We start from the raw sequence: 25,219 nt of genomic DNA on the forward strand, positions 1-25,219 counted from the left end.
CTCAAGCACATGCAATTGTTCCTGCAAGGTGGAGGCAACTTAAAAGCCTCAGTCTTCCTAAAACATGACGAAGAGTCTGCTGGACAGAACAAAATTAAACACACAGATGGTTAAAATACATTTAGAAAGAGTATATAACAATATCCTCTGGAGCTTTTCAATCAGTTTCTGTGGTGAGTGTGTTTCTTGAGAAAGACAGCTTATAAAGAATTTCAGCATGAGACATAAATAGAGAACTTAAAAAGCAGGGAAGCACTGTTCTTCTGTGGACAACAACCAATCAAGTTTAATATCACACTGTGGAAATCTTTTAAAAAAACAACAGTATTTGGTGCCACCTTTTCTCCTGAGACTTATTTAAGTGTTAAGAAGCATATTGCAATGTTCACTTATTTTGAAAGAGCAAATACATGTGAATAACAACAATGACTATTCAACAAGAGTGACAAAAAAAAAAACAACTAAACTTAACACTTAACAGTGACACAAAATGACAAAAATAACATCAAAGGTTGGAATAACAGTGAGTGTAGCCCTGATTGTAACACTGACTGAAAAGAAGAGAACTCCAGCTTGGAGGCAGAGAGGCCTTCATGGGTTTTGTGTAAACTTCCCAATGTGAGGATAAACAAAATGAGGATGATCTGAGTGTTTTGATCAGGATAATTTGATAGCGTGAATTAACAAAGATATTTACAGACTTTCATTGTGATCAATCGTTTTTACTTCACAAACAGATACAGTACCTTTCTGTCTCCCAGCCCTTGGAAATTTATACTTTGGCATCAAGAAAAAGAAAATTGTAGTTTGATACTCCAGCATTAAACATGGATATGTGATTAAGAAAAAAACGTTTTTAAAATCAAGAGTAATGTTGAAAAACGCAAAAATGTATTAATCTAATATTAAAAAAAAACATCTCCAACATTGATTAAAAAAGTGACAAACTTTGGCGTAATGATGGAGAGTGCACCCTGTGAAATATCATGTCACACACGTTAAAGCTGAACCATCATGGATTTCTTTGTCGAGAAAGATTTTGCTGCTTTCAGAGACTAAGGGGTTGTCACAGTCCGAGGTGCCTTTTTAGCTTGCATGATCCACTCCTGAAAATACTTCACCTCTAACGCCCGCGCTGCACGGACTGAAGGAGGGTCATGGTCGTTGCTGTAGCGGAGGTCCAAGTGATGGGCTCCGTCAGGAATCATGATGGAAACCAGAGAATCTGTTACGTTGTAAGTCACTCCTCCAGCCGACCACGGATCGAGTCCTCCGTTACTGAAAGACGACAGCAGGGACACATACGCTGAGAATATTCGCTCAGACGTTAGGGTGTTCATGTAAAGCGTGGTGTGTCAACTAACTAACTAAGGCATAGTTTTTTGTAAACTCAAAGTCAGAAATCTCAGCATGTGTTTTGTGAAACTGTCATATGTCATGATTTTTGAAAGATCTTTCAGTTTACAAAGCATTATGAAACGCTGCTTTGAAATCTCACATCAAATTGCTAACTGACAGATCTTTTCTAGCCTGACAGAAGCTGCTAACTGGCATTTGCCCCAATATGACCGACCTTAGTGTTCATGATTAAGCTACACCAGAGTCAGTGCTTTTGCATTTACGTTTTACAGACCTCTCCCTACCTCCTGTGGCTACACAGATGGCTGCTCTTAATTTGCCTGAAATAAAAGCCAGCCGGAATCTGCGCTTTAATTGAGCTCAGTGCACTCGAAAAACCCAGAAAACACAGGGAACCTTCTGTCCAAGTTTGTTTACCTGAAGATGATGTTGCTGTGAGAGGCGATGTCCTTCCCCCCGTAGACTATGTCTGCCCAGTCAGCTCGTGGCCTGACACCAAACATTGCACTACACTCATCAGAGAAGGCCTGGAAGTTCCACTCCTCAGGTTCAAACATGTCCTGGACGCCATCTGTGCACATGGGCATCACCATCTCTGTGCAGGCCTGGGGATATGGCATTGAACACAGATTCATTCATACAGGTAAAGCTGCCACAGCTGACACATCTGTGCACCAATTTATTCAGCATGACAGGACAGATCACTGCGATCTGTGCCACCACACCTGGTAAAACCAGCCGAGGTAGCCGAGGCTGCCGGTTGCTGTCTGAGACGTGTTTAGACAGGTGGAGCTTCCGGTGTAGTTGTAGTAGACCTTTGCTGCCTGGGAGACACCGTGCAGCAGCTGGTAGTCTGACACAGTGGAATCGAAACCAAGATACTTGCACACCACCTTGACAACACAACACATTGACAAGAAAAACACAAATGCATTAACTACAAATTTGAGTTTACATTACAGTTTAGGAAAGCTGTGAACGCTATTAACAGCTTCAAACTTTTAAAGAGAAAAAAATGAAACATCTAATTCACTTACAGTGGCATCAGAAAGTATTCAGACCCCTTCAAAATTGCAAAAAGTGTTGGCAAATTTATTAAAAATCAAAAACTGAAATATCTCATTTACAAGAAGAATTCAGACCTGTAATTCAGTACTTTGTATGAGCCCCTTTGGTAGCAATTACTGCTTCAAAACGTTTTGGGTAAGTCTCTATAAGCCTGGCTTTGGGCAGTTTATCTCAGTCTTCCTGCCAGATCCTCTGAAGCTTCATCAAATTGGATGGGAAGCGTCTGTGAACTGCCATCTTCAGGTCCCTCCTCAGATGCTCTATGGGGTTTAAGTCTGGGCTCTGGCTGTGCCACTCAAGGACAGTCTCAGACTTGTACCAAAGCCATTCCAGCATTTTCTTGGCTGTATGCTTTGGGTCATTGTCAGGCTGAAAGCTGAACCGTTGCCCCAGTCTCAGGTCGCGTGCACTCTGGAGCAGGTTTTCATCGAGGACCTCTCTATATTTGGCTGCGTTCATCCTTCGCTCGATTCTGACCCGTCTCCCCGTCCTTCCCACCAAGCCCCACCGTAGGGATGGTATTAGCCAGGTGATGAGCGGTGCCTGGTGTTCGCCAGACACAGTGTTTTGACTTCTAACCGAATGGTTCAGTTTTTTCTGGTCAGAGCAGAGAATCTTTTTCCTCAAACTCCAAGTGGTCAAGTCATATGCCCTTTATTCAAAGAGGCATCTGTCTAACCATTTTACCATAAAGGCTGCTGGGATCGTCGTACTTCAAGCAGGTTCTCCATCTCTGCAGAGGACTTCTGAAACTTTATTAGAGTGACTGCTGGGTTCTTGGTGACTTCTCTGACCAAAGCCCTTGAAGCCCAATTACTCTCTCTACTCTACTCTAGGAAGAATCCTGCTGATTCCAAACTTCTTATATTTCACAGTCACTGTGCTCCTGGGAACACTAAAGCTTTAGAAATGGTTTTATATTCCTTGCCCTGATCTACAGTTTGCCACAATTTTATTGCAGTCTATGGAGAGTTGACTGGACTTCATGGCTTGGTTTTTGTCCCAACATGCATGTGGACTGTGGGACCTTACATACACACACAGGTGTGTGCCTTTCTAAACTATGTCCAAGCATTTCAGTTTGGAGGTAGGTGGACTCTAGTCAAGTTCTACACACACCTCAATGATAATTAAGGCATAAAGGGTGCGCCAGACTGCAATTCGGAGTGCCACAGCAAACAGTCTGAATACTTTTGTAAAAGAGAGATTTTAGTTTTTGATTCTTAATAAATTTGTTTTTTAAATAATGGGCTATTGAGTGTAGATTGCCAGAAATGGCAAATTTATTCATTAAGAATTAAATGCACAACACAATAAAGTGTGCAAAAAGTCAAGGGGTCTGAATACTTTCTAAGGCCAGTGTATATCCAAGTTGTTTACAGGACTGAAGATTGCTTTCTTGTGGCCCATAAAGTGTTTTTCCACATAAAAAGTGGTGGCGCCTGATTTGCATAAGAAATTCCCTGGAATGAACTTGAATTTATTGCTCTCATCTTGGCACAAGAGGGAAAAAAAACGTCCTTTTACTTTAAAGCCAATGATCTAAATGACTGGAAATTTAAAGGTTTTGCTCTCATTACGGCTGTTTTGTCTGACCATGGTTGATTTCTCAGAATTAATAGCGTGGATGATAAATATTTGAGTTTCAGCTTTTGTTTGATTTCGCTGCGTGTTGTTATGGTTGCAGCAGCGGAGTTGGCCGTGGCTGTTGTTCTGCACTCTTTGTGGGGCAGGGAAACTGGGCTTTCTTGTTTGGACGTTGGAGGGGAGCTGCGCTAGTGTGGAGTCTGTTACTAAGGCTTTTGTCTGTGGGCTGGGGAGGAGTTGGTGGTCGATGGATGAGGAGGGCCACAGACATGTCCAACCAAAGATTTATACCGTGAAAAAAACACTGCAATTGCTCCAAAGCATCTTCTCCTTACTTTTCAGATAGGATTAGGCTTATACATTCATCTCTGCCAACAGATTTCCCTCCTCTAAGCCCTCAATACCCCGTTCTCACACTCACTCAGATAATCACATTAGCTTTGTCATTAAAAAAGCTCCTCTTTGCACCCACTGCCTAAACCGCTTAAACCACCCATAGGGGTCGCATACATTAAAGGCAAAGAGCCAAAAACCTCAAAATGACCATTTAGTCTTTGTTTCACCTCACATAAATGCTCTCGGATCTTTCCAGTGGGTAAATGATAAACAAATAACAAAAAAATTTAACAGTCTAGTAAAAGTTTTAGTTTGGGAGTGCTGTATGGGGCACTCGAAGGGGTGTCGAAGCACCAAACACAGAGTCGGGGGTCAATAGTAGAGCTTGGTTTATGCACGTGACATGCCAAGGTGACTGGTAGAATACACTGCACCCAAGTCAATCAGCCTCCGGAAAACAGCCGCTGTACTGTCACAAGCTCTTTAACATGAAAACAAAGGGTATTTTGTAATGCTGACAACAGGGAAGAGAGTCTGAAATTTGTTTAAAACTTTACGTTGCATGATTGCATTTATTTATTTTGATTTTGGCAAGTTACTGCGGTTACTTTTTCACATCAAGTGTCTGGTGAAGTATTTGCTACAGTCCCATTCAAATGAGAGTGGTGAACCTTTGTTTAATGGCCTCATGAGCTGCACTGGGCAAATGTCCTCTTTCTGTGGTGCCGTGTGAGCGTCCTAAGAGGAACACCTCAGAGATCTGACGGAGTGTGCAAATGAAAAGACTATTGGTACGGGCGAAGAAAAGAATGGTGGCTTACTTGTAGCTGCTCATCTAAAGAATACTTAAAATCTAAAAGAAACTAGATCCTTATGAATATTAATGAAGTTAATTGACAGCTGTTGTAAACAAAAGCTTGAAGACCACAACAAACACTTGTAACACAATTGGCTGAATCGCGCATTCACTTCAATTAAGGACAGGCTGTCAGGCCAAATCAGGTGCTTAACCAAAGGCAAACAAAATTCAAAGCTGCAATAAAGTAAAAACTTTAGACAGTAAATCAAGTTGAAGTTGAACTTCAACTTAAAATTTCATTCAGTAATTATTTTAGGCCCTGCTAGAAAGTCACACCAAATTTTTCAAACACCCTCTGAATCTCAGATACACAATTTAACTAGTGGCTGTTTGTACCTGGATCGGCCAGCGAGGCAGCGGCTGGAGGAAATTAGCTTCGTAGGGGTAGTCCACCATAGCCAGATTTACCCAAGTCTCCTGAAGCCAGTTCTTGAAGACGACAACGTCAATTGGGGTTTTAAGAGGGCTGCATAAGCTGAATTCTTCTGACAGCCATTGCAGACCAGACACTTGACACAAGAGAACAAAAAAAATGGTCAAATGTCATTGCATTAATAATTCCTTTTAATGTAGGCTGCATTATCCATGTTATTGTGCATGTTCACTGCTCTATCTACTACTCTACTGGGTACTAAAGTCACCAAGATAAAACTGTGGTTATTTTGTTAGCATGGGTCTTCACAGATGCCATTTAAAACCTCATGGTAGTTTCAGCTGCTAAATTTTAGAGTGACAGTGCTCAGACTTAACTGTCCAGTGCAGAAGCAAATACTCATTTAGTTTAGAATATGCACAGAAAACCTCAGCCTTCGGTAAAGTGTGGTGACAGACACTCCCATGGAAAAACACAAAACAGAGAAGAACTTTTAAGTGGAGCAGGACGTCTTCCTGTCACTATACTTTATACATTAACCATCAAATTTAAATCAAACAGGAAAAACTTCAGGATGTTTTCCATGTTTTCAACTGTATCTTGGCTGGCTGATGATGACAAATACCCTGCTGTCTCAGTACTTTGCTTACTGGCTATGCGATATTGATCAACATTGTTGTGAACTCTTAGTGTGGCTTCTTTGTGCCTTGGCCCCAATAAATGTGGGCGGAGTGAAATTTTCTCTACACTAATAATCCTGACAGCACGTGAAGTATTTCCTCTTTTTTTGACAGCTGTGTTCGGGATATTATGAAACTGCATTTTGAAAATATCTGATGTGGATTAAAGCAATGAGGTACTTTTGCAACACAAACACCACTTTCTAATAAGACACTCTTCAAAGGGTTTATAAGCTGCAGCTAATGGCTTTATCAATTTTTATTTATCATTCCCTGGTGCTTTTTATATCAGTTATAAGACATTAATTAAAATTTGCCAGGTTGGGCCAATTCTCCTCAAGCATGACACTGTCTCTGTCTTTTTTAGCAACTATTAAACTCATTAGAAATTCCTCTAAAGTTAACTGTTCAACCCTTTCAAAATCCATGTATTCACAACTTATCAACATTAACCAATGTGAACCAATTTCAGGGACACTTAACTTAAAAGACAAAGAAAGTTTAATGCTGGAGGAGGATTTTCTCTAACCTGGCAACATGAAATATATTCTTATGAATAGTTAATAGCCTGTTCCATCAAGCATTAGTAAATGATTGGGTCACAATTATTACAGCCATTAATTACAGCCTATAAGCCCTTTGTAAAGACCTTATCAGAGAATGGTATAAACCTTTTACATTTATTACCAGTGGTGTGACAAGAATAAAAGGTACTACTCAATTCAATAAAAGTTATTTGTACAGTTTAGGCTTGTGTTAATGGAAAAAGTGCCCGGGGATCATGTAAAGGCACATTTTCTTATTCAGATCTGAGTGGAAGACTGAAGAGCTCAGACAGCCTGAGTTATGCAGGTTATAAATTTAATGGATCCACATTTTCTCTCTCACAATCTGTCCTCTGTGGAGAGGCTCTAGAGTTTATACCCATTGGCACTACAGGTTTCAGTAACAGCTGTCTGGTTTCAGGCTTTAATAGACGACTGCGCCACTTAACAAATGTGGACCATATGGACAGAAATTCTTACAATCCAGGAGCCTTCCTCATAGATAAGATTTAACATGACTGATTTATTACTCTGAATAATTCAAATAAGTCCTACTTCCTATAATATGACAGATGAGATAAATCAACTCGTGCGTGTCCAACTTACCAGTGGAAGAGACATTATTAATAGCCTTCCACGACTTCCTAATGTTTGCATCACAGTTATAGCCACTTCTGGCGAAGTCCTGTGTTACTATTTTGTAGAAGTCTCCACATGGCACCATACCAGGGAACTGCCATATTGGTGCGGAGGATGCCAGAGCTCTGAAATACAAGAAGAAGCAAAACCATTTCTGAGTCCATTTCTCAGCCCCTTATCCTTGGTAATCTCTGAAAAACATTTGTGTAAGGTGTCTGCTATGGGACCCGACTGATTACAGAGGCAGTAAGAAAGTCAATAGAACACAGATTGAAACTCTTGATACCTAATGTCTCATCGTTCTGCAGTGTTTCTTGTAAAACTGCACAGATTCACCCTGCAAGCTCAAATGAACATCTGGGGTTTATTACAGACATTCATTTGCCAACATGAGTACATGAAGGCCAAACTTGGACCGATATACTGAACAAACAGTGTCCCTTCAAAATCCTTTGGCGTGAAATGACCAGTTAGGTGAACATGAGGCTGCTGTGTGCACGCACCTTTACATGACTTCTTGGTGTGAAAGATTTTTTTTTTCTTTTATTATTATAACATTTTTCTATTTATTAGAGTTGCAAACACACAAAGATGGCTGGTGTACATTTGGGTCATTTGTCAATGATACATTACCCAACAACTATATTGGGGTATTTCATCCTGAACCATGCAGAGAGCATCCCTCCATAGGAGCCTCCAACAGCGATGACAGGACTGTGCTGAGCTCCAGGTAAGGTGCTCTTCAGGTTTTGAATCAGGACTGCAAAATCTGCCAAAGCCTGCTCTGAGGTCAGGTAGTTCAGGTGTTTGTTGTCCTGCAAAAGCAAATGACAAGTATTGCTCCAAAATGAAGTGTGCATCATCAAAAAGATTATTACACATGCACATAAAATGTATAAAAGTGAAATTTATTTTGGTGGGCAATACTTTTAACACCTTTAGCTAACAAGTATTAGAATTTCACACATGTCTGCATCTGCTAAATTATATATGGTCAGGTAAAATATCATAAAAATCTTAAAGTATAAGATTTGCTTTTGTTAGTAATGTAAGATTTTAATTCGACTTAGATGTGATCTCCTTGTGTGGCAGTGCATTTTCACTTACACTATATGATTCTTGTCCAAATGGCAGGGATTCACCATAGTAACGATGCTCTGCAAAAACCAGCATGGCGCCTAACTCCTCTGCAATTTCCCACATGAAGCCCTGAAGAGAAAACAAAGATAGGTGCTCAGTTCAACTGAGGACTGTGTGCAGTGGAAATACAAGGGAACAGAGTGGATATTTACAGTATTGTTGCAGAACCAGGTGATGTCGCCCTCATTGCCAGTGTAGAACAAAATAGGTCCTGCAGGCTGCTTCCAGTGTTTGTTAGCCACAAGGTATCTCTGCTTGAAAGTGCCATCCTCCAGGAATCCAAAATGATCAATCTGGAACAAAGAAAAACATGATATGACATAAAATTACATCATAATTTTAAATAAATAAATCACAAACTGATCACAAACATCATAATCGCTCTCAATGTAGCTGCCCATATGCAAATGCAATACACTGTATGTACGTATATAGAATTTCCGCATATGGAATATATTCACATATAAAATATAAAGATATATCTAAAAAATAGATTTGAAACCTATTTGGAACTGGAACAATTTCATATTTTGACATATATGTCAAGCCCATATAAAAATGTATGTTTATGTATGTATGCGTATATATTGTAGACAGATGTAACATATATATCCATCTCATGGTCTCTCAGTATATATTGATATTATATACAGTGAGTTCCAAAAGTCTGAGACCACTTTCCCAAAATGGAAACATAGACATGAGATATTAATAAGAAAAACATATATACGCATATAGAATTTTAATATGCATGTTGTTCTGATAAACTTCCATATATAAATTAAAATATATATATATATATATCATTAACATATATTGTCACAATGTTATATCTTCATATATCCAGAGGATGTATAATATGTGATAATATACATTTCTGTAGAACTATGAAACCAAGAGCGTCCTTAAAAGGGCACCAATTATTATTGTTAAGCATTAAATTTAAATGAATTCTTGATACAGACAAACAAATGTGATCATGCTTGAGATCACTGTTAGCCTGTGTCTCATAGAAAGGCCAGGAGTAGGTCATTATTTGTTTTATTTTCTCATGAACACGTAAGAGCAATTTCTGCATAAAAAAGTATGAAGAAATGTTGCAGTGTGAAAAAAAACGTATTTTGTCAAGATCATGTTTTCAGAAACTATTAAAACGAAAACAATGTTTACTCAAATAATCTGACTTTCCGTATGCCAGTGTGAAATGGTATCATCATCCCACAAAACAAAGACTGTGTTTTCATAAACTCTGTCGCCTCCATGTTAATGATTATGTTTCAAACTTGTGACCAAACTGCCTGACATAAACAATAATTTACCAGTTTAGGAGAAACTTGTAATGTGAGAGTTGAGATACACTCCTCCTTTGTGAAGTTTTTAACATTCAGTCTTTGTTGACACTGTCACGCTGAGATGGTGCTGATTCAAAGCCTTCTGAGGATGTCGTTAAGTGGATATTATATAGTCTTACTGAAGAGCAGGCATCCCTGCTGAGACTAGAAATAAGTGCAGTTAAATTATGGACTTGTCTTTTTTTGTAACATAAAGCAGTTGAGCAAATTTTACTCAGAATCAGAGCCAGTAGCAGAAAATGTAATGTATCTCATGTGCATCGTTCATACCTCTGGTGACAGAAAAGCTATTGCAGCAATCATTTTCTGATGTCAAAATCAACAAAGCCTTTTAGAGGATGCAGTCCAGTCCACACAGACTGCTCTGAGGTGGGTGTGAGCAGCAGATACCTGGCCCTGTGCCAACTGTGGCGTTTTGAAATGACAGTCCCGAGGTTGGATTTGAGGGTAATTAGCCCCAATTTGTATTAAAACATGTTGGAGCCAATTTAAAGGATGCCACATTAGTTCCACTTTAGATGAGCTCTGAGATATCCTTTCATCAAACCTCAGGGATTCTGGGGTATCTTCCCCTTTCAACTATATTTCCTGTATTCTTTATTAAACAAAGGCAGAAAGAAACCAACAACTTCACAGAGAAGACAACCCCATGAGTCTACTGAGTTGTCCAACCCCTGAAACAGCCCCGGCACTTAATACAAAATGTTTTTGTTTTGTCCCCCCTCGCTCTCCTCCCTCCTCAGTGGATACAAAGGCGGCAGCAATTTTATGAGCCAATGACAGCAAAAAGATGCTGGGGCTTCAATGTGTTAATTCAACCCTCCACTCCTTAGCGCTTGGCAGTGTTTTTAAGTGCGAGGGGAGCACAAGACAGTTTAAAGGAAAAGTTCGGCAGCAAAATAAGTTTCAGATGTACTGGTTGTCTAAAGTGCAACGTGAGAATTTTAAGAACAAGTTAAGCTGCTTTGTGTCATTTAAAAAGTCACATAATGTGTTTAGATTTTGTGAGTTATTTTTTATTTTACAAAAGGTTTGTCAAATGGTGGATGTCTGGTTCTGGAAGTGATGGTCTTCAATAACTGAAAGCCAAGTTCTCTTGAAATGCAGAGAAAAATATTCTCAGAAATAACTATGATATAAATGCCAAAACTGGTTGTGGTTGAATGTATCAAGTGTTTCAGCAAGAGGACCCCTGGTGAGCACTTGCACCCACTCAGTATGCACAACACAAAACCCATGAGACTGTTTTGTAACAGGTCCACACCCTGATAAAATAGTGCCCCCATGTGGATACTGCAGACACAACTTGGAGTGCCATTTGTTTCAATTAAAATTCACTGCACATGCTGAACATCTACCGGACCCGTACATGAACTATTCCACAAGAAAGAAAGCTGCATCTGCCGTCCAGCAATTGGAGACGGGGGGGGGGGGGGGGGGGCAAGCTCCAGTAAGCGACAGTACTTAATTTAGAGGATGCTAGAGGACACTTCCATTCATTGTCTGGAGGCAAAATGCAGTCCAGAGGATTTCCTCTGGACAACTGCTGGGTCACTTGGGGCTCTCTTCACAGCAGCCCATCTCACACGGAGTGTAGAAAAAGGCTGCATGACTGATAATTATTTTGCGATAATAGCAAGCACACTACTGCTTGCAACTGATACTAAAAAGTGGATAACAGGTTTTTTTTTTTTTTGTCACACTTCTGGAAAAGAGGCACAGTTTCTTGTTGATTGGGTGAAAAAAAATACACATCAGACAAGACAATGGGCGTCAGAGGGGAGGAAATGGTCTTTATCTTCTTGTCAGCTTGGCTGATTAGGCAGGATGCCGTGGGCTGGACCAGGTGTGCAGCATTGTCCTCAAATCCAAACACGGTTTAGTGCACAAACACTATTACCAGCATGTAAATATAACACTGAGGGCTGCAACTAATGGTTGTTTTCCTTTGTCGATTTATCTGCTGACTATTGTCTTGATTAATTGATTCAATGCTTGATCTATAAAACATCAGAAAATGGTAAATATGCTCATCACGATCTCTTAGAGTCCCATGTGACAAAACTCTCTTGTTTTGTGTGGCCAACAGTCAAAAACACAAAAATATTAGATTTACTAAAATTTAAGACAAGAAGCAAATCCTCATATTTGAGAATCTGGGACAATCAGATAGTTGGCATTTTTGCTTGGAAGATCACTTAAATGATTAATCTATTATCAAAGCAATAATCCATAAATCATTACAGCTCTAAATATGCTAATATTCAGAACTTTGCCTATATACACTTTATAAGAATCTGTGCGTGATTAAAAAATGTTCAGCCCGTTAATCCTCTCACAAAAAGCATCAGGGATTGTTTCTATTCACTTTCATGTTTGCTGGATTGTCTTTTCCCAGTGTCTACAAACGTGGATCCTGGAAAGTGCTTGCAAAACACTGTCCAATGTCTAAGTTAGAATGGACACAGGTTTAAATGTTCGGATGAGTTTCAAGTTTACAGATACCTGATGCCCAGATTTACAGACGATGTTCAGTCTCTCAAAAAACAAAAAAAATTGTTAGATTCAATCAAATTTCGGAGTTGAGATCTGAGTGATCCTGACATTTTAAAATCTAGCACTATACTTGTGTACAGATATATCAGTTTATGGAACACGTACTGTAAATGCTCCATCATGATCCGTGTTACCTTACACACTGTTTCCCGTCATGGTGGCTGAAACAGCTAATTAATCAGTACATGATGAGGGGGAAGAGGGACCGCCAGTCATTGTCTAAATGTTTATTTAATGATTAGTTAGTTAGTTTACCTTTCACAACACCCCTGACTGCAGGAGTAGAAGAATCATTGAGACAAAAGTGCAGTCTTGTGATTGTATGAGTCAGCTTCACAAGTCACTTACCGTGATGCTGTGTTGCGTACAACTGCACACGCTCAACATGCAATATGAATCTCCATGAAGTAACAGTAAATGGAAAATGTAAAGGCTGAAAGAAGATCTGTCAAACCCCCCTCAGGTAAAGTGTTTCAGATTCACTGGGCCCTGGAGACCTTTTTAGGCCCGGAGCCAGGAGGGATAGTTACAGTTCTGCTGGCAAGAACAGAGCCAATTGTGATGGTTTTCCCTTCACTACAGGAAGCCAGAGGGAAACGTCTATTGTCTGCAGACACAACACATGGAGAACTTCTACAGCATTAAGTACATTAGATATATTTGAAAGAGCAAGTGGTGCAGATATAAGTAAAAAGCAAACAATGAAGCCAGGTAATGGTGATGTGGTGAGCAAACTATAATAAGCCAGTAATCATTGTACACTATCAATCTTATTTTAAGAAAACACTTAAAATAAATAAAGTAAATATCCTACTGTAATGGTGACACCAGTCTTATCATACTCACTGTATTATTTTACATCAAGATGTTTCAGGCCAAATATGGATATCATTTTTATTTATTTGGATTTGTACTCATCTACACCACTAAACCCAGTCATTACAGTATGCAAATCCAACATGTAAAAGTGAAGTGAAACGGAAAGAAGTAAAAGAGGAAGAAACCAGTGGGGAAAGTACCAATAACACACTGTTTTTACAGTTGAATTGTGAGTTAAAATTAACTGAAGATTTAAACTCACCTTCTGGTCAAAGTAAAATGTCTCATAGTTGATGGGGTTCTCAGAGGAGTGAGAGGACCCACCGAGCCTGGTGAAAAGTTGGGATTTGAGGGCGATCGCGTGTAAAGTGCCAAAACACAGCGTTAGGACGCAGGCGGCTGCAGCTCTGCCCCAGACCCCCGCCCTGCCCCCGGCCCTCATAGCTGCTACTGTCAAACACGGCTCACAACAAAGTGGTCTTCAGCACATGATAGTGAGCTGGTACGGTCTCTCTCTCTCTCTCTCTCCGTGCTGGCGCTGGGAAGAGGAGACCTGTCCCGTCAGAAGAAAGGAAGTGAGACTCGCCTGTCTGCAAACCCACCGAGGTGTCGTCTGGCAGCATGTGACCTGCACCCAGCAGCAGGGCAGCGGCAGCCAGCTGCTGCACAGCGGACAGGACGCATGGGCCTCTACGTCTCCCCAGCGTTTTTAATAACTGCAGTTGAACTGCAGCCGGCTAGCAGTCGGCAGAAAGAGCAGACGGTTCCGACTACAGAGCATACGCCCGCAAGGGATACTGGGAGATTGAGTTCCACGTGTGCACCAGAATCACGCAGGCCATCACTAACGAGCGAAGACGGAAGCTGCGTTCATTACCGGCGTCGGCCGCGGCGTGAACAGCCGGTGACTGCAGGGGCGGACTATGGAAACACTGCCGGGCCTCAGCGTGCACAGCGGCTCCCGCTGCGGTCCTCAGTGTGTCAGACTGTTGTGCCAAAGCTGCACATGGTTTCAGGCAAGAGACATTTGTATGGAGGCAAGTTTCTGCCACTGTGATGAAAAATGACTTTGCACATCGAGATCAAGACTTCGTGCGTCAAAAACAATGATGAACTTCCCTCAGAACAATTAGTATTTCAAAAATAATTACTTTCTATGGAGCTGAATGTTATGCAGCCTTGTTATAAGGTCGTCAGACTTCAATGTGGATCATGTGTAATTGTTATGTTAGTGAAATATGGGTCTTTTGGTTACTATTCTGAACTGTGTTAATTATACTTGATTATTTATTTGTACGATGTTTCATCTGTATTAATGTTGCTGGTCATTGTTGTCTAGGGTGTGTGATCTGTGCTGCTATGTCTAGCGATATAGGCTAAATACCTACTGTATGAAATTGAACTTCATTTTATCCAATATAGTTGTTATTTATTTGGAATAGAGGAAGGCCAGCATGGTTTTGGAGCACTGATGTAGAGCAGACAACTTGTGAATGTGAGCTCTTGACACCAAGCTAGACTTAGAGCTGAGCTTCATTAAAATATTCTGTCTATTTATGACAAAATGTAGTGAAATAATGTCAGCCATGTGGGTGACCGACCATTCTCACTCTGCCACATGCCAACAATCTAACGTTACCCGTTACATTTGACTTAGTTCATGTTGAACTTACTGAGCTTTACTGACTGAATTCAGTTTATTGAAATACAAAGTGTAAACTCTTATAGGCATAACCGTGGGAAGTAGTGTAGGATAAGGGTGCTGGCCTGCCGTGACACCCAACCCAAGAGGCTGCTATTGTGCCTCCAGGTGTCTGGCAACGTCCAGGCCCATCTGTATCATTGGGATAATTTATGTTTTTCTGTTGTGTGTGAGCTGGATAGTTAAGCGTGTGAAAATAGACCCTGTGCAGAATGACAGTGGAGTGGGGAAAATAACAGCGGCTCATGGACCCAGATGATATGCCAGTTACTGTGGATATTACTCTCCACCTCAAGCAGTTCCACTAGGTTATATTGCCTAATACTTTTTGTAAGAGTAGTGGTTGTTTCTACAGGAAACACATTGCTCCTCTACGGATGGTTAATTATTCAGTGAACATAAATACACTGAAATATAATCGGCCCCCAACTAGCACAAGAGAACAAGCAAACAAACAAACCCCAACCCATATGTAACAAAAGAAACCCTATGGGAGACATAACCATAGGAGATAACACATATGAAGGACTTAGGATAAATATGTCCCACACATCATGCATGTCAGTGAAAGCCTCAATCAGAGAGACTGCATTTTTTTGGAGAGGCGTCTTTTTCCAGTTGTTTTTCTGTAGGCAGAAAGGGTTTTGAACGCCTCACATTGAAAAAAGTTAAACTCACTCAGAAAAATAATGTATGGATCTAAAGGGAAAAAAAATTGTTTCAGTACTTTTTGAGTTATTCTGCTAACATGAATAGAAACAGATGAAAACATAACCTCTTCGGCGGAAATAATGACTGTTCACTGCCCTCTGGTGGTCACAGTGGTCTCTACACTGGTGGCAACCTCAATGTTAATTGTTCTCAAACAGTTACAATTAGGGACCACAACTACATATTCTTCATTGGGAATAATAGTCATATCTCCATTATTCCTATTAAAATACTACAGTGGTGTATGACAGATTTTATGTTGCAGTTTTTACCACTGACCACTGGAGGGCAGTAAATATGACTAGCAACAGGGTATTTTTATTTACCAGTTGTTTAACCTGAATGTTTTTTTTATGAAGTCACTTGTCATTATTAGTTACATATCATTATCAATAAAGTTTTCTTTTATATGTAATTACCATCTCTCTAGTCTCCCGCCTATGTTGATGCTAGGAGGAGACATTGACCTGTTTATTTACTAAAATAACTCGTGTCTTCTGTCCTCTAGTGGTCACAATGAGTAATACATCTTAACTAATGATTGTGATTTCTATATATAATGTTTTATATGTAACTTATTTGAAATAGCCTCCCACAGACGCCATGATATGATCAACACTCATTACTCAGAGTTTGATGATTCACATTGGTTCGGGTGGTTTTGAAAGGGTGAAAGACTGTTGTCGTAAATGAATTCAAAACCCCAAATGCTCCCCAGAATAAAAAGGCCTTTAAAATATATAAAAATCACAGGGGAATAAAGGTAGTCGCCCATCAAAAGTAAGATTAAACCAAACAAAATAACTAAAGCACTCTAATTCAACACACCCACCTTTTTTTAAGAGTTTCCTGAGGGGTGGGTCTCTGAGCTTGACTTATCACCAAGACTACCAGGAGGTGCTGCCAAACTATTTATATTGAAATGACTGAAATAGGAAATTATAAAGTTTATTAGAATGGCCCTAACTCTAGTAGAGTAAATTAAATAGGACGAATAAGTAACTGGCACTGATTATTTTCTTACAGAATAAGTAACATTAGACTAGTCAGACAGTCTACTGGAGAGTAAGCTTCAGAATGTGTTAGTTGACACCAAAGTGAGACTGAACTTCAATGGCATATATGGAAACAATGTTATTGCAAAATTCCTGGTGAGACATTTAAAATAAAAATTTCACAAAAGGCAGAAACATGTAGTTAGTTAATGAAAATGATGAACATTCATGTTTTTACACACAAAAAAAACCCCAAAACACCTGTATCTGAGAATAACCCTCAGACTGTCTAATGTAACCATTTCCAGTGCAATGGTAAGGAAGGGATAACATAAAACAAATACAAGATATTTAGTGTAATTATTTAATGTTAATGTACAGAGTCAATTTTAGGGTTTATTTTGTACACATAAAGGAAAAGTAGCACAACATCCCAGTAGTGTTTTCCTTTGTATATCCCATATTGTGTTGACAAGAAGATGCAGGGAGTTAACAGTAAATAACTGCTGTTAGGTCTAAGGTAAAAGGCAAAACAAACTGCTCGCCAGTTGTACAAAGGGATTACTGAAAATAAAAAGAATAAACACAAAGTGCCAAGATGTACTACAAGTCTGTACAACAAAAGACAAAATGTTACAATAAAAATAAGTGTGCAGTATATGGCATTGTGCAATACAGTACGTTACAGTTATGGCAAATATACGAAAGATAAAGTTAGACTCTACAAATTATGGCAAACATGCTGGACAATCAAATTTCACAATAAAAGCATATGATATACGACAAGTCATATACGAAACTACATGAACAAACTGCTTCAAACAAATAAGTCATACAATTTCATGGCTAGACAGCACCAACAAAGGTAGAAATATTCATGTTGATGGGTAAAAGTAACAGCTGACAGTCACAAAAAAAAATGTCAAGTGATTAAACCGTTCATAATTTCCACTGATAACTGACAGAGGCCTTTCCACTTGCTTCATACTAAATCAACTGACTAATCGCAAGCACTGCAAGTATACGAAAAAAATAATGGCGTCACAGAATATTGTTTCAACATAGTATTTATACGCGTTTCATTTTAATGTTATCTGACATAAAAACATATTTTAGCAGCAAGTAAAAATCTTCTACTAGGAACAAATATTTCACAGTTTGTAATGACAGGTGCAAATAACTACTCAGAAATGAGATTATGAAAGTTAATAATGTTGTATGCAATTCTTAGAGCAGAAGGAACTGTAGTGGGAAAGAAATGATTGTGCAACTGATTTCAGGGAAAGTTTGCAAAGTTTTTTGTTTTTTTGTTTTTTTGCAACTTGATCAGACTCGGTAATCTCAAAAACGTACTGTGTGTAAACATATTGTTACCATTAACTGATAACCTCCAATGATCATGAAGCTTTTTGTCAGCTTTGTTGGATCTGTAACAAAATACCTGGTAGAGCTTTTCACTCACACAATACTGCTGGTGAACACGGATGTTTAATGACAATGGAGGCTAAAAACCAAACAGGAAAAATTCTGCCATTTCACCACGAAGAGGATGAAATGGAGCCCTACTCAGATTCCTGGATGCATCAGGCAGACATACTTTACATCCTGTTGCACTGAGGATAATGTTCTCTGTAATGGCAGCATCTTAAAATGCTTGTTCCTGGAAGGCCAAACTAAAGTTGACTATCTCCCTTGTACAGCTTAAAAAAGGCATGGGACTAGAAATGACAGAACTAAGTGGCTTTATGCCATCTTAGAGGGACGGAGGAGTTGGGGCTCGGCCATCTGCCCTCTACAGTCAATGGCTACTGAGTTACCATGGCCAGAAGGCCGAGCTCTCTCTAATTGAGGCTGCAGCAGCTCAAGTAACTGATGGTTTTACCCTCGCCGGGCATTGGGGCAGTGTCATTGTTATCCAGCTTGTTCTGCTTGGCCTCTCGAATGAGTTCGCAGGCCAGGTCGAGGAAAAGTTTCTCGACGTTGTCAGACTCTTTGGCTGAGGTCTCCAGATACAGCATGCTCTGGGCTTCAGCAAAGTCTTCAGCCCTCTGTCTGAGAACCTCTCTCTTCTCTGCCAGATCTATTTTATTACCTGGAACACATACAAAAGTCCCTTGTCAACATACACAACAAGTAAGAATGTGGCTTCTTGAATCACAACGCAGATTGTCCTTCTGAACAGTGGTGGGTAGGTGTAGATGAGGCAGATGGAAGTGGAGTGGGTGTGTGTGTGTGTGTGTGTGCATGCGCGTGTGGGATGGATGTAAGCAAAAGATGAGTGAGCTTTTTATTTCGGTCAAAAATGATTTCTTTTCTGAGAAGGGACAGGACATTTCACAGAAATCAGACAATATAATGTACGTTAACAAAGACAAAATTGGCTTTCTGCAAATCTTATTCAGAAGCTGCAGCTGATATCAGCTCAGTAATTCATGCTCACATTAAAGGGGGCTCAGAAAACCAGGTCAGGTCCAGTAAAATGTAGTGCACACTATTATTCAGTTTTCTCATGATGAACAATGAGCCTGATGACAAAAGTCAGTCATTAAAGTAGAAAGTAAAAGTTTCTTACCGACTAATATAGTCACCACTTGGTTGTTGGCATACTGCTCAATCTCCCTCAGCCACTCTGGAAGGCACCTGAAGGAGTCCTCACAGGTAATGTCATATGTAAGAATGAGGGCGTTGGCACTACGGTAATAACTCTGAGTAATGGAGCGAAACCTCTCCTGTCCAGCTGTGTCCCATATCTGCAGCTGGAAAACAGATATTCGAAGTGAGAAACTGTCCATCCAAACTGTTACAGAACATCAAATCATATGCTTTTATATAAAAAATGATTTGCTTACCTTGACCTTCTCCCCTTTGATTTCCACAGTTTTAATCATGAAATCTACTCCAATAGTAGCCCCTTGTCCAGGTGGGAAAAGGCCCTAAAATTAGAATACATAATATAATATATTATATTGTATTATATTGACATATAGTTTAATACTCTGTAATAAGCATCGGCAAATACAAACCTGAGTAAAGCGCCGGACGAGACATGTCTTTCCAACTCCAGCATTTCCTATCAGAACTATTTTGAACAGGTAGTCATAATCTTCCATGCTCATGCTAAACTGTGAAAAATACAGGAAAAGCAAAAAGGGAGATGAATAAATGCATTGACACCAAATCACAACATTTGACTAAAATGATCATATTTGTCCCCGGTGCGTGTGAAGGCTATTGGTAGACTTCTAAAAGAGACAAAAGGGATGGTGGTGAAACTATTACACTGTTGTGATGTTGGTGCACAGGCCAGCATCATCAGGGGAGATCGGAGCTGACATTTGACCAGAAAAATCTTCACTAATACAATTACTGTGAGTAAAATATGCCCTGTGTATTGTACATACGTGTATTCAAGTTCAAATTTAGCTCATTTGCGCAAATGGACTGGTAGGTTTAGCTAAATACTCACTCAAACCAAATGTCTCTGTTCCTAAAGTCTCAGTTTAATAAATGTGTACTAAATATTGCATAATGTCTCAGGAACTGATGAAATAAATTATAAAATACAAATGCTTTTAAAATGTATTTTGTCCTAGATTCTACATCATTAATGCCTCAAACACTGGACACAGTTTGAACTTTGATAATAATTACACAACAATTACACTGTTTCACTTCTCTTTCTCCCTGATGATATGTGCACAATCTGAGATTCCTAATGTTTTTGCTTAGCTGCAGTTTTAAGGGACCATGCATCACTTTTGGGGGATTGTGGAGCCACGGCGGCCGAAATCCTGTTAATAATCTGTTTTAAAAGAAAGATGTAGCTGATCTTGGTCTGGTTCTTTGGTCAATGTCCACACACCACACAGCGGCGTGTGAAATGCATATGAACAGGGATAGTAACATACATTTCCACTAGTCTCTGCAGCACCGATACATTTGCTCTGAGAATCGGGCCTATACGTGTTTTAAAACGAAGCATCTTATTGGGGGGGGGAAGCAATTATAAGAAATCAAACTGTTGCTTGCAAGACGAAGTGAATCTTCCACCCTGATGCAATGAGCCATATTTTAGGGTTTAATTCAGCTGGAATCGCTTTGCATATAAAGGAAGAAAATTCCCAGTGTCGCATTTCCTCCCTCCCTCTTTAATCTCATTTTGTGATGACATGTAACATCGGAACATTCCGCACAGACTCAACCTGAGTTAACAGAACAATCCCTCCTTATTCTGCTTGACGATCCTCTGGGTTGATAGCCATTAGGGCGAAGCTAGCAACAGTAGCAACTAGCGGCTGCCGTGCGGCTCTAGCCATTTTGGCACAATCTGCAGATGCAGGAGGGAAAAATCAGAGTCAGCCCTGCGCATCGAGCCTGGAAATAGTTTGCACTTACCAAAAACACGGGGATGTCCCCGGACTTTTAACTACTTGGTATGCATAGGTCACCTCATCAAACGGGGAAAGCCGCTGCTGGGAAGGGCATAATTCCTCTGGCTGTGTATCCTCAGCAGCCTGTCTGTTTGAGGAGGAGGAGGAGGAGGAGGAGGAAGAGGAGGACTGCACTCAATGATGTCATCAGCTCACATGCAAAGTAACTCCGTACATCTACTCGAGTACTCCACCGAGAGCCAGTACTTCTACTTCGTTAGGTTTTTATTCTATAACTGCACGTTATGTATCTGCTGACTAGGATTTACTTTGCAGGGTGATGACCAATAATGTCATAATTTATCAGATCTTAACTTGTTAAAAAAAAAAGTCAATATCAGACCACTTACCATACAAGCAAAAAGCTAAGTTACGACATTTAATTGACGGCGGCATTTTCAAGTTGAACACTTTTCATTAAAGGACCATACCGGTGTTTTGCAACTATTGTAACGTTATTATAAGGGACCCAGTAAACATAGTTAAGCTTTTAACCTTAGTAACACTGTTACCACTGCTACTGATAATAGAAAGGTGCGGTGTAAATACTGGCCCTCTACTGCCACTTACCGCAAGCCCCGTTTCATATAAATATTCGCTTTGACGCGTATAGTGAAGAGTTTTTGATATTTTACACAGTGAAAACAAAACAATGTAATAAACGACAAGACATCGCCTTTATCGCTCAATGCAAAGTTTTGTCCTTGGTTGCTAAGAAACAGTAGAGGGAGCGGAACTGAAGACTCTTTCATGTTTTACCCGGACGGCTCTTCACGGTTGCGCACCGTGCCCTTGATTTCCTACCGGAGGTGATAGCTGTGCGGTAGGAGCAGACAGCTGGGAGGTCACTAAAACGATCTGAACTGAAGGGAAATATTCTCGCCATGGGCTTAATACCAGACGACGGAAAAGGTCTCCCTCCTCCGGGGATCGTCAACAGGAACTCGTTGTATCTGGCCGCTGTTGGCTGGGTCTCCGCGATGATTCACAATGGCATTAACCACAGGCCGCCGCTAAAAGCAGGTTAGCATGTTTCTTAGCTGGCTTTCGGACTTTATCTTCTCTACGGAGGTGCAGCGTCTAATCAGAAAGCATGAAAAAAAAACAAAAACCTGACCTGACATGGCGCATTTAGCAAAGAATCGACCCGCTGTGTCGCAGCAAAGCACTAACTTGTTATGCTAGCTTATCATGTTATGATAGCTGAATGTGTGGTTATCCGTTTGTATCTGCTTTGATCTTAGAAAATGTCTCAAGTTAGATAACAAACTAAAAACAAACTAAGTAATAGTGTTAGTATGTATCCTGTCAGTTCTACTAAACACATATGGACAAAAAACTCACCCAACTACATCTCCAGGTCTGTCTGATAGTGCTTTACTTTCAGAGCTACTGTGTGTGTATACTTATCTGATAGAGACTACTTATTCTTTCTTTCTTTGTTTCGTTATTCTAGTTGAATGGGGCTTAATTTCAGTACCAGGTAGCATTAGTAAAACACTTGTTCTGACACTTGTTCCTGCATATTTAGAAAAATAAAAGGTGCAAGCCTTTGGTTCCTCATAAGCACGGCACCGTGAAAGCTTTAATTTATGCTTTTAATGCAAGCTTCATATTATAGTATTGTCATGTTGTGTGCTTAAACCACAATCATATCATCTGTCCTATTTACCATTTTTAGGTGCTCATCGACAAGTCCTGCTGGCAACCATCGGTTGGTTCATCGGCTACCACCTTACAAAATTTGAAAATTACACTTATGCCAGACTTGATCGAGATATGTTAGCGTATGTCAGACTCCACCCAGAGGATTTTCCACAAAAGGGTAAGTACATTTTCAGGTGTTTTTGCACTGACAGAGAGCATAAGAGCGTGAGTGTCACCTAACAGCAATTAATGCAGTTCTTCCATTGGTTTGTGCAGTTAAGCAAGTTACATTGGGCATCAGTGATTATATTTTGATTAACATTTTAGGCATGTGCCAGGTGGATTTTCATTCAAGGCACAGGAATGGTTGCTCAATGATAGTAACATGATGCTTTTATTGTGTGTAGATCAATAAAAAAAAAAAAAAACATTCAAGTTTACCAGCACATGACGACTCTGTGGGAACACATTAAATATATTTTCTCATTCTGCATGTTTTTATTGCTGTTTCTGTATGTGCTCTTATTGTATTGCAGAGTCACTTGTGGCCTGTTGTTAATATATTTCACCATTCCACCATAACTGCATTCATGCTGATCACAAACTAGTATTTTCAAACATTATTAATATATAACTCCATGCTGGGTAGTTTGTGCCATAATTTCTGTAGTGTTTAAAGTGCAGTAGAAACTAGAATTGAAGATATGGCAGCCCATGTGTGTAATCAAATTGTTTCTTTTGTGTCACCAGAAAAAAAGACCTTTGCGGAGGTTGTGGGGCATTTCCATGCTGTGCGCTAAGTATCGGCAGCTGTTGAGATGGAAGAGGGAGGTCAAGAGAAAACATTTGCAGACTACCATCTGTCTCCAGTGGTCTTTTCTGAAATCTTTCTGTCATTTATTGTGTGAAAAATATCTGTGTAAATAAAAGAAATACCCAAATGTAAAATTCATGTTCTGACTGCAATTTTCCTGATTTGTCAAATCAATAAGCGTAGTTCCCCGTAAGGTTGTGTGTTTGGACATAAATCAAGCCTAGAACACTGCTGTTTCTTCATTATAATTTAATCAATCAGTATTTTTGCCATATCTTCAAACCATTGTTTCTAAGGGACTATTACAGTGAACAAATAGAGACAGAAATGATCTGTTTCGGCAGTGCACATACATCAATTTTGTTATGTGAGAAGCACTGGGTCACTGAATGTAAACAGTTCAGACATTTGAGACGTTCAGGTGACGTTGCTACATATACCACACTTTTACAAGCACCTGATGATTTTCTTAATGTCCACATATCTTAACATTGTTTTCTAATTTGATATTCCAATGATGTCCTTATATTTCTCGGTGAGGCTCTTAGTCTTCTTGGTGAGGTCGCTCATCACAGAAAACAGTCCTCTCAGGTGGAAGCGGAAGAGGGCTTCAGGATCTGTGTTGAGGAGAGGCTCCAGGGTCTTGTTGAGCCCTGTGATGTTCTTGGTCTTGTGGTCATCCAGGGGAATCAGGCCGCTCTCCACTGTGTTTCTTATGGCTTTGAGCATCAGGTAGTTTTCATACAGGTCTTCACATGACTCCTCTGCTGCCTCGCTGTCCCACACCTCATCAGAGGGCACATCTCGCAGCAGGCTCGGCAGGAGAATGGTCTGCTCCATGTCACTGACGGCTGAGCTGTATCGTTTCAGAGTCAAGAGAAGGCTGTTTTTGTTGTATTTGGCTTCGGCTGACTGCATGGTTCCAGTTGGATGTGGTAAGCTGTTCCTGTGCTGTGGTGGCAGACAGTAGGAAGCTGTGTGCAGTGCAAAGGCATGAGAGCAGATGGTGGAGAATTTATATGATGAGCACAGGTGGGTTGATCAGTGCTGTTACGCAATTGCATCATCCGATACATTTAGGAACACTTGGAGTGTTATGTGGGGTCAAACCCTTATCTCTGTTTTATTTACACAACCTTCAGTTTCTCTGAGTTCATAATAATGTCTGACCAAAATGAACCAATGTCAAATCATTAACCATGCAGACCACTATGTTTGAAAGACCCCAGTATAAAGGATAACAGTTTGATATTGATTTATTTAAAACATGAGCTGAAGGATATCAAATTTTTTACCCAAGGTTAAGAACCTTAGTGTTAACTCAAGGTCAGCTGTGTTTAGATTTGCAGGTTATTTTATAGGCTTAAACTTCAGGTTCTTCTGATGTCTGATTGCTTATGCAGCAATAACGCAAAGGCAAAGAGAATTTGGATGGTTAGTCTTCAAAAGAAAATTAAGCTTTTGTTTTACATTTGTTTCTGGGCTTGATTCCTCTCAAAACAAAAGGACGGCTGGTACTAAGGTTCTTTCATGTGTGTGACAAGGTCAGGTATTGTTTGCACAAATGGAAAAGAAAGCTTTGCAGACAGCCTGTCCCTTGGCAGACA

The 25,219-nt window shown here is 40.0% G+C and overlaps 4 protein-coding genes across 6 annotated transcripts; 1 reads left to right on the top strand and 3 right to left on the bottom strand.

Moving 5' to 3' along the window:
* Positions 1-258: 258 nt before the first annotated feature.
* Positions 259-14,083, bottom strand: prcp (prolylcarboxypeptidase (angiotensinase C)). Its single transcript, XM_071496690.1, has 9 exons — positions 13,576-14,083; positions 8,739-8,879; positions 8,554-8,655; positions 8,080-8,261; positions 7,414-7,571; positions 5,546-5,718; positions 2,085-2,252; positions 1,777-1,964; positions 259-1,278 (listed from the first exon to the last, which is right to left on the bottom strand). The coding sequence occupies exons 1-9, from the start codon at positions 13,753-13,755 to the stop codon at positions 1,056-1,058; spliced, it is 1,515 nt and encodes a 504-aa protein (XP_071352791.1). The 5' UTR covers positions 13,756-14,083; the 3' UTR covers positions 259-1,055.
* A 2,988-nt stretch (positions 14,084-17,071) lies between these two features.
* Positions 17,072-21,879, bottom strand: rab30 (RAB30, member RAS oncogene family). 3 transcript variants are annotated; one of them, XM_071496407.1, is made up of 6 exons: positions 21,722-21,879; positions 21,117-21,239; positions 19,745-19,843; positions 19,571-19,654; positions 19,294-19,477; positions 17,072-18,813 (listed from the first exon to the last, which is right to left on the bottom strand). In XM_071496407.1, the coding sequence occupies exons 3-6, from the start codon at positions 19,835-19,837 to the stop codon at positions 18,563-18,565; spliced, it is 612 nt and encodes a 203-aa protein (XP_071352508.1). In that variant the 5' UTR covers positions 19,838-19,843; positions 21,117-21,239; positions 21,722-21,879; the 3' UTR covers positions 17,072-18,562. The 3 variants fall into 3 exon arrangements, with proteins under 3 accessions (XP_071352508.1, XP_071352506.1, XP_071352505.1); XM_071496405.1 differs by having other exon boundaries at positions 21,117-21,235; positions 21,722-21,867; XM_071496404.1 differs by lacking the exon at positions 21,722-21,879 and adding an exon at positions 21,502-21,673.
* A 50-nt stretch (positions 21,880-21,929) lies between these two features.
* On the top strand, positions 21,930-23,750 carry ndufc2 (NADH:ubiquinone oxidoreductase subunit C2). The gene is made up of 3 exons (XM_071496409.1): positions 21,930-22,174; positions 22,833-22,976; positions 23,549-23,750. Exons 1-3 carry the CDS (start codon positions 22,036-22,038, stop codon positions 23,596-23,598), a joined length of 333 nt encoding a protein of 110 aa, XP_071352510.1. The 5' UTR covers positions 21,930-22,035; the 3' UTR covers positions 23,599-23,750.
* A 94-nt stretch (positions 23,751-23,844) lies between these two features.
* On the bottom strand, positions 23,845-24,530 carry thrsp (thyroid hormone responsive). Its single transcript, XM_071496408.1, has one exon. The coding sequence runs from the start codon at positions 24,528-24,530 to the stop codon at positions 24,111-24,113; it is 420 nt and encodes a 139-aa protein (XP_071352509.1). The 3' UTR covers positions 23,845-24,110.
* Between the last annotated feature and the right edge of the window lie 689 nt (positions 24,531-25,219).

Source organism: Trachinotus anak, unplaced genomic scaffold, assembly GCF_046630095.1.
Source record: "Trachinotus anak isolate AG129_WGS33_773 ecotype Australia unplaced genomic scaffold, CSIRO_AGI_Tana_v1 ptg000014l, whole genome shotgun sequence".
NCBI lineage: Eukaryota > Metazoa > Chordata > Actinopteri > Carangiformes > Carangidae > Trachinotus > Trachinotus anak.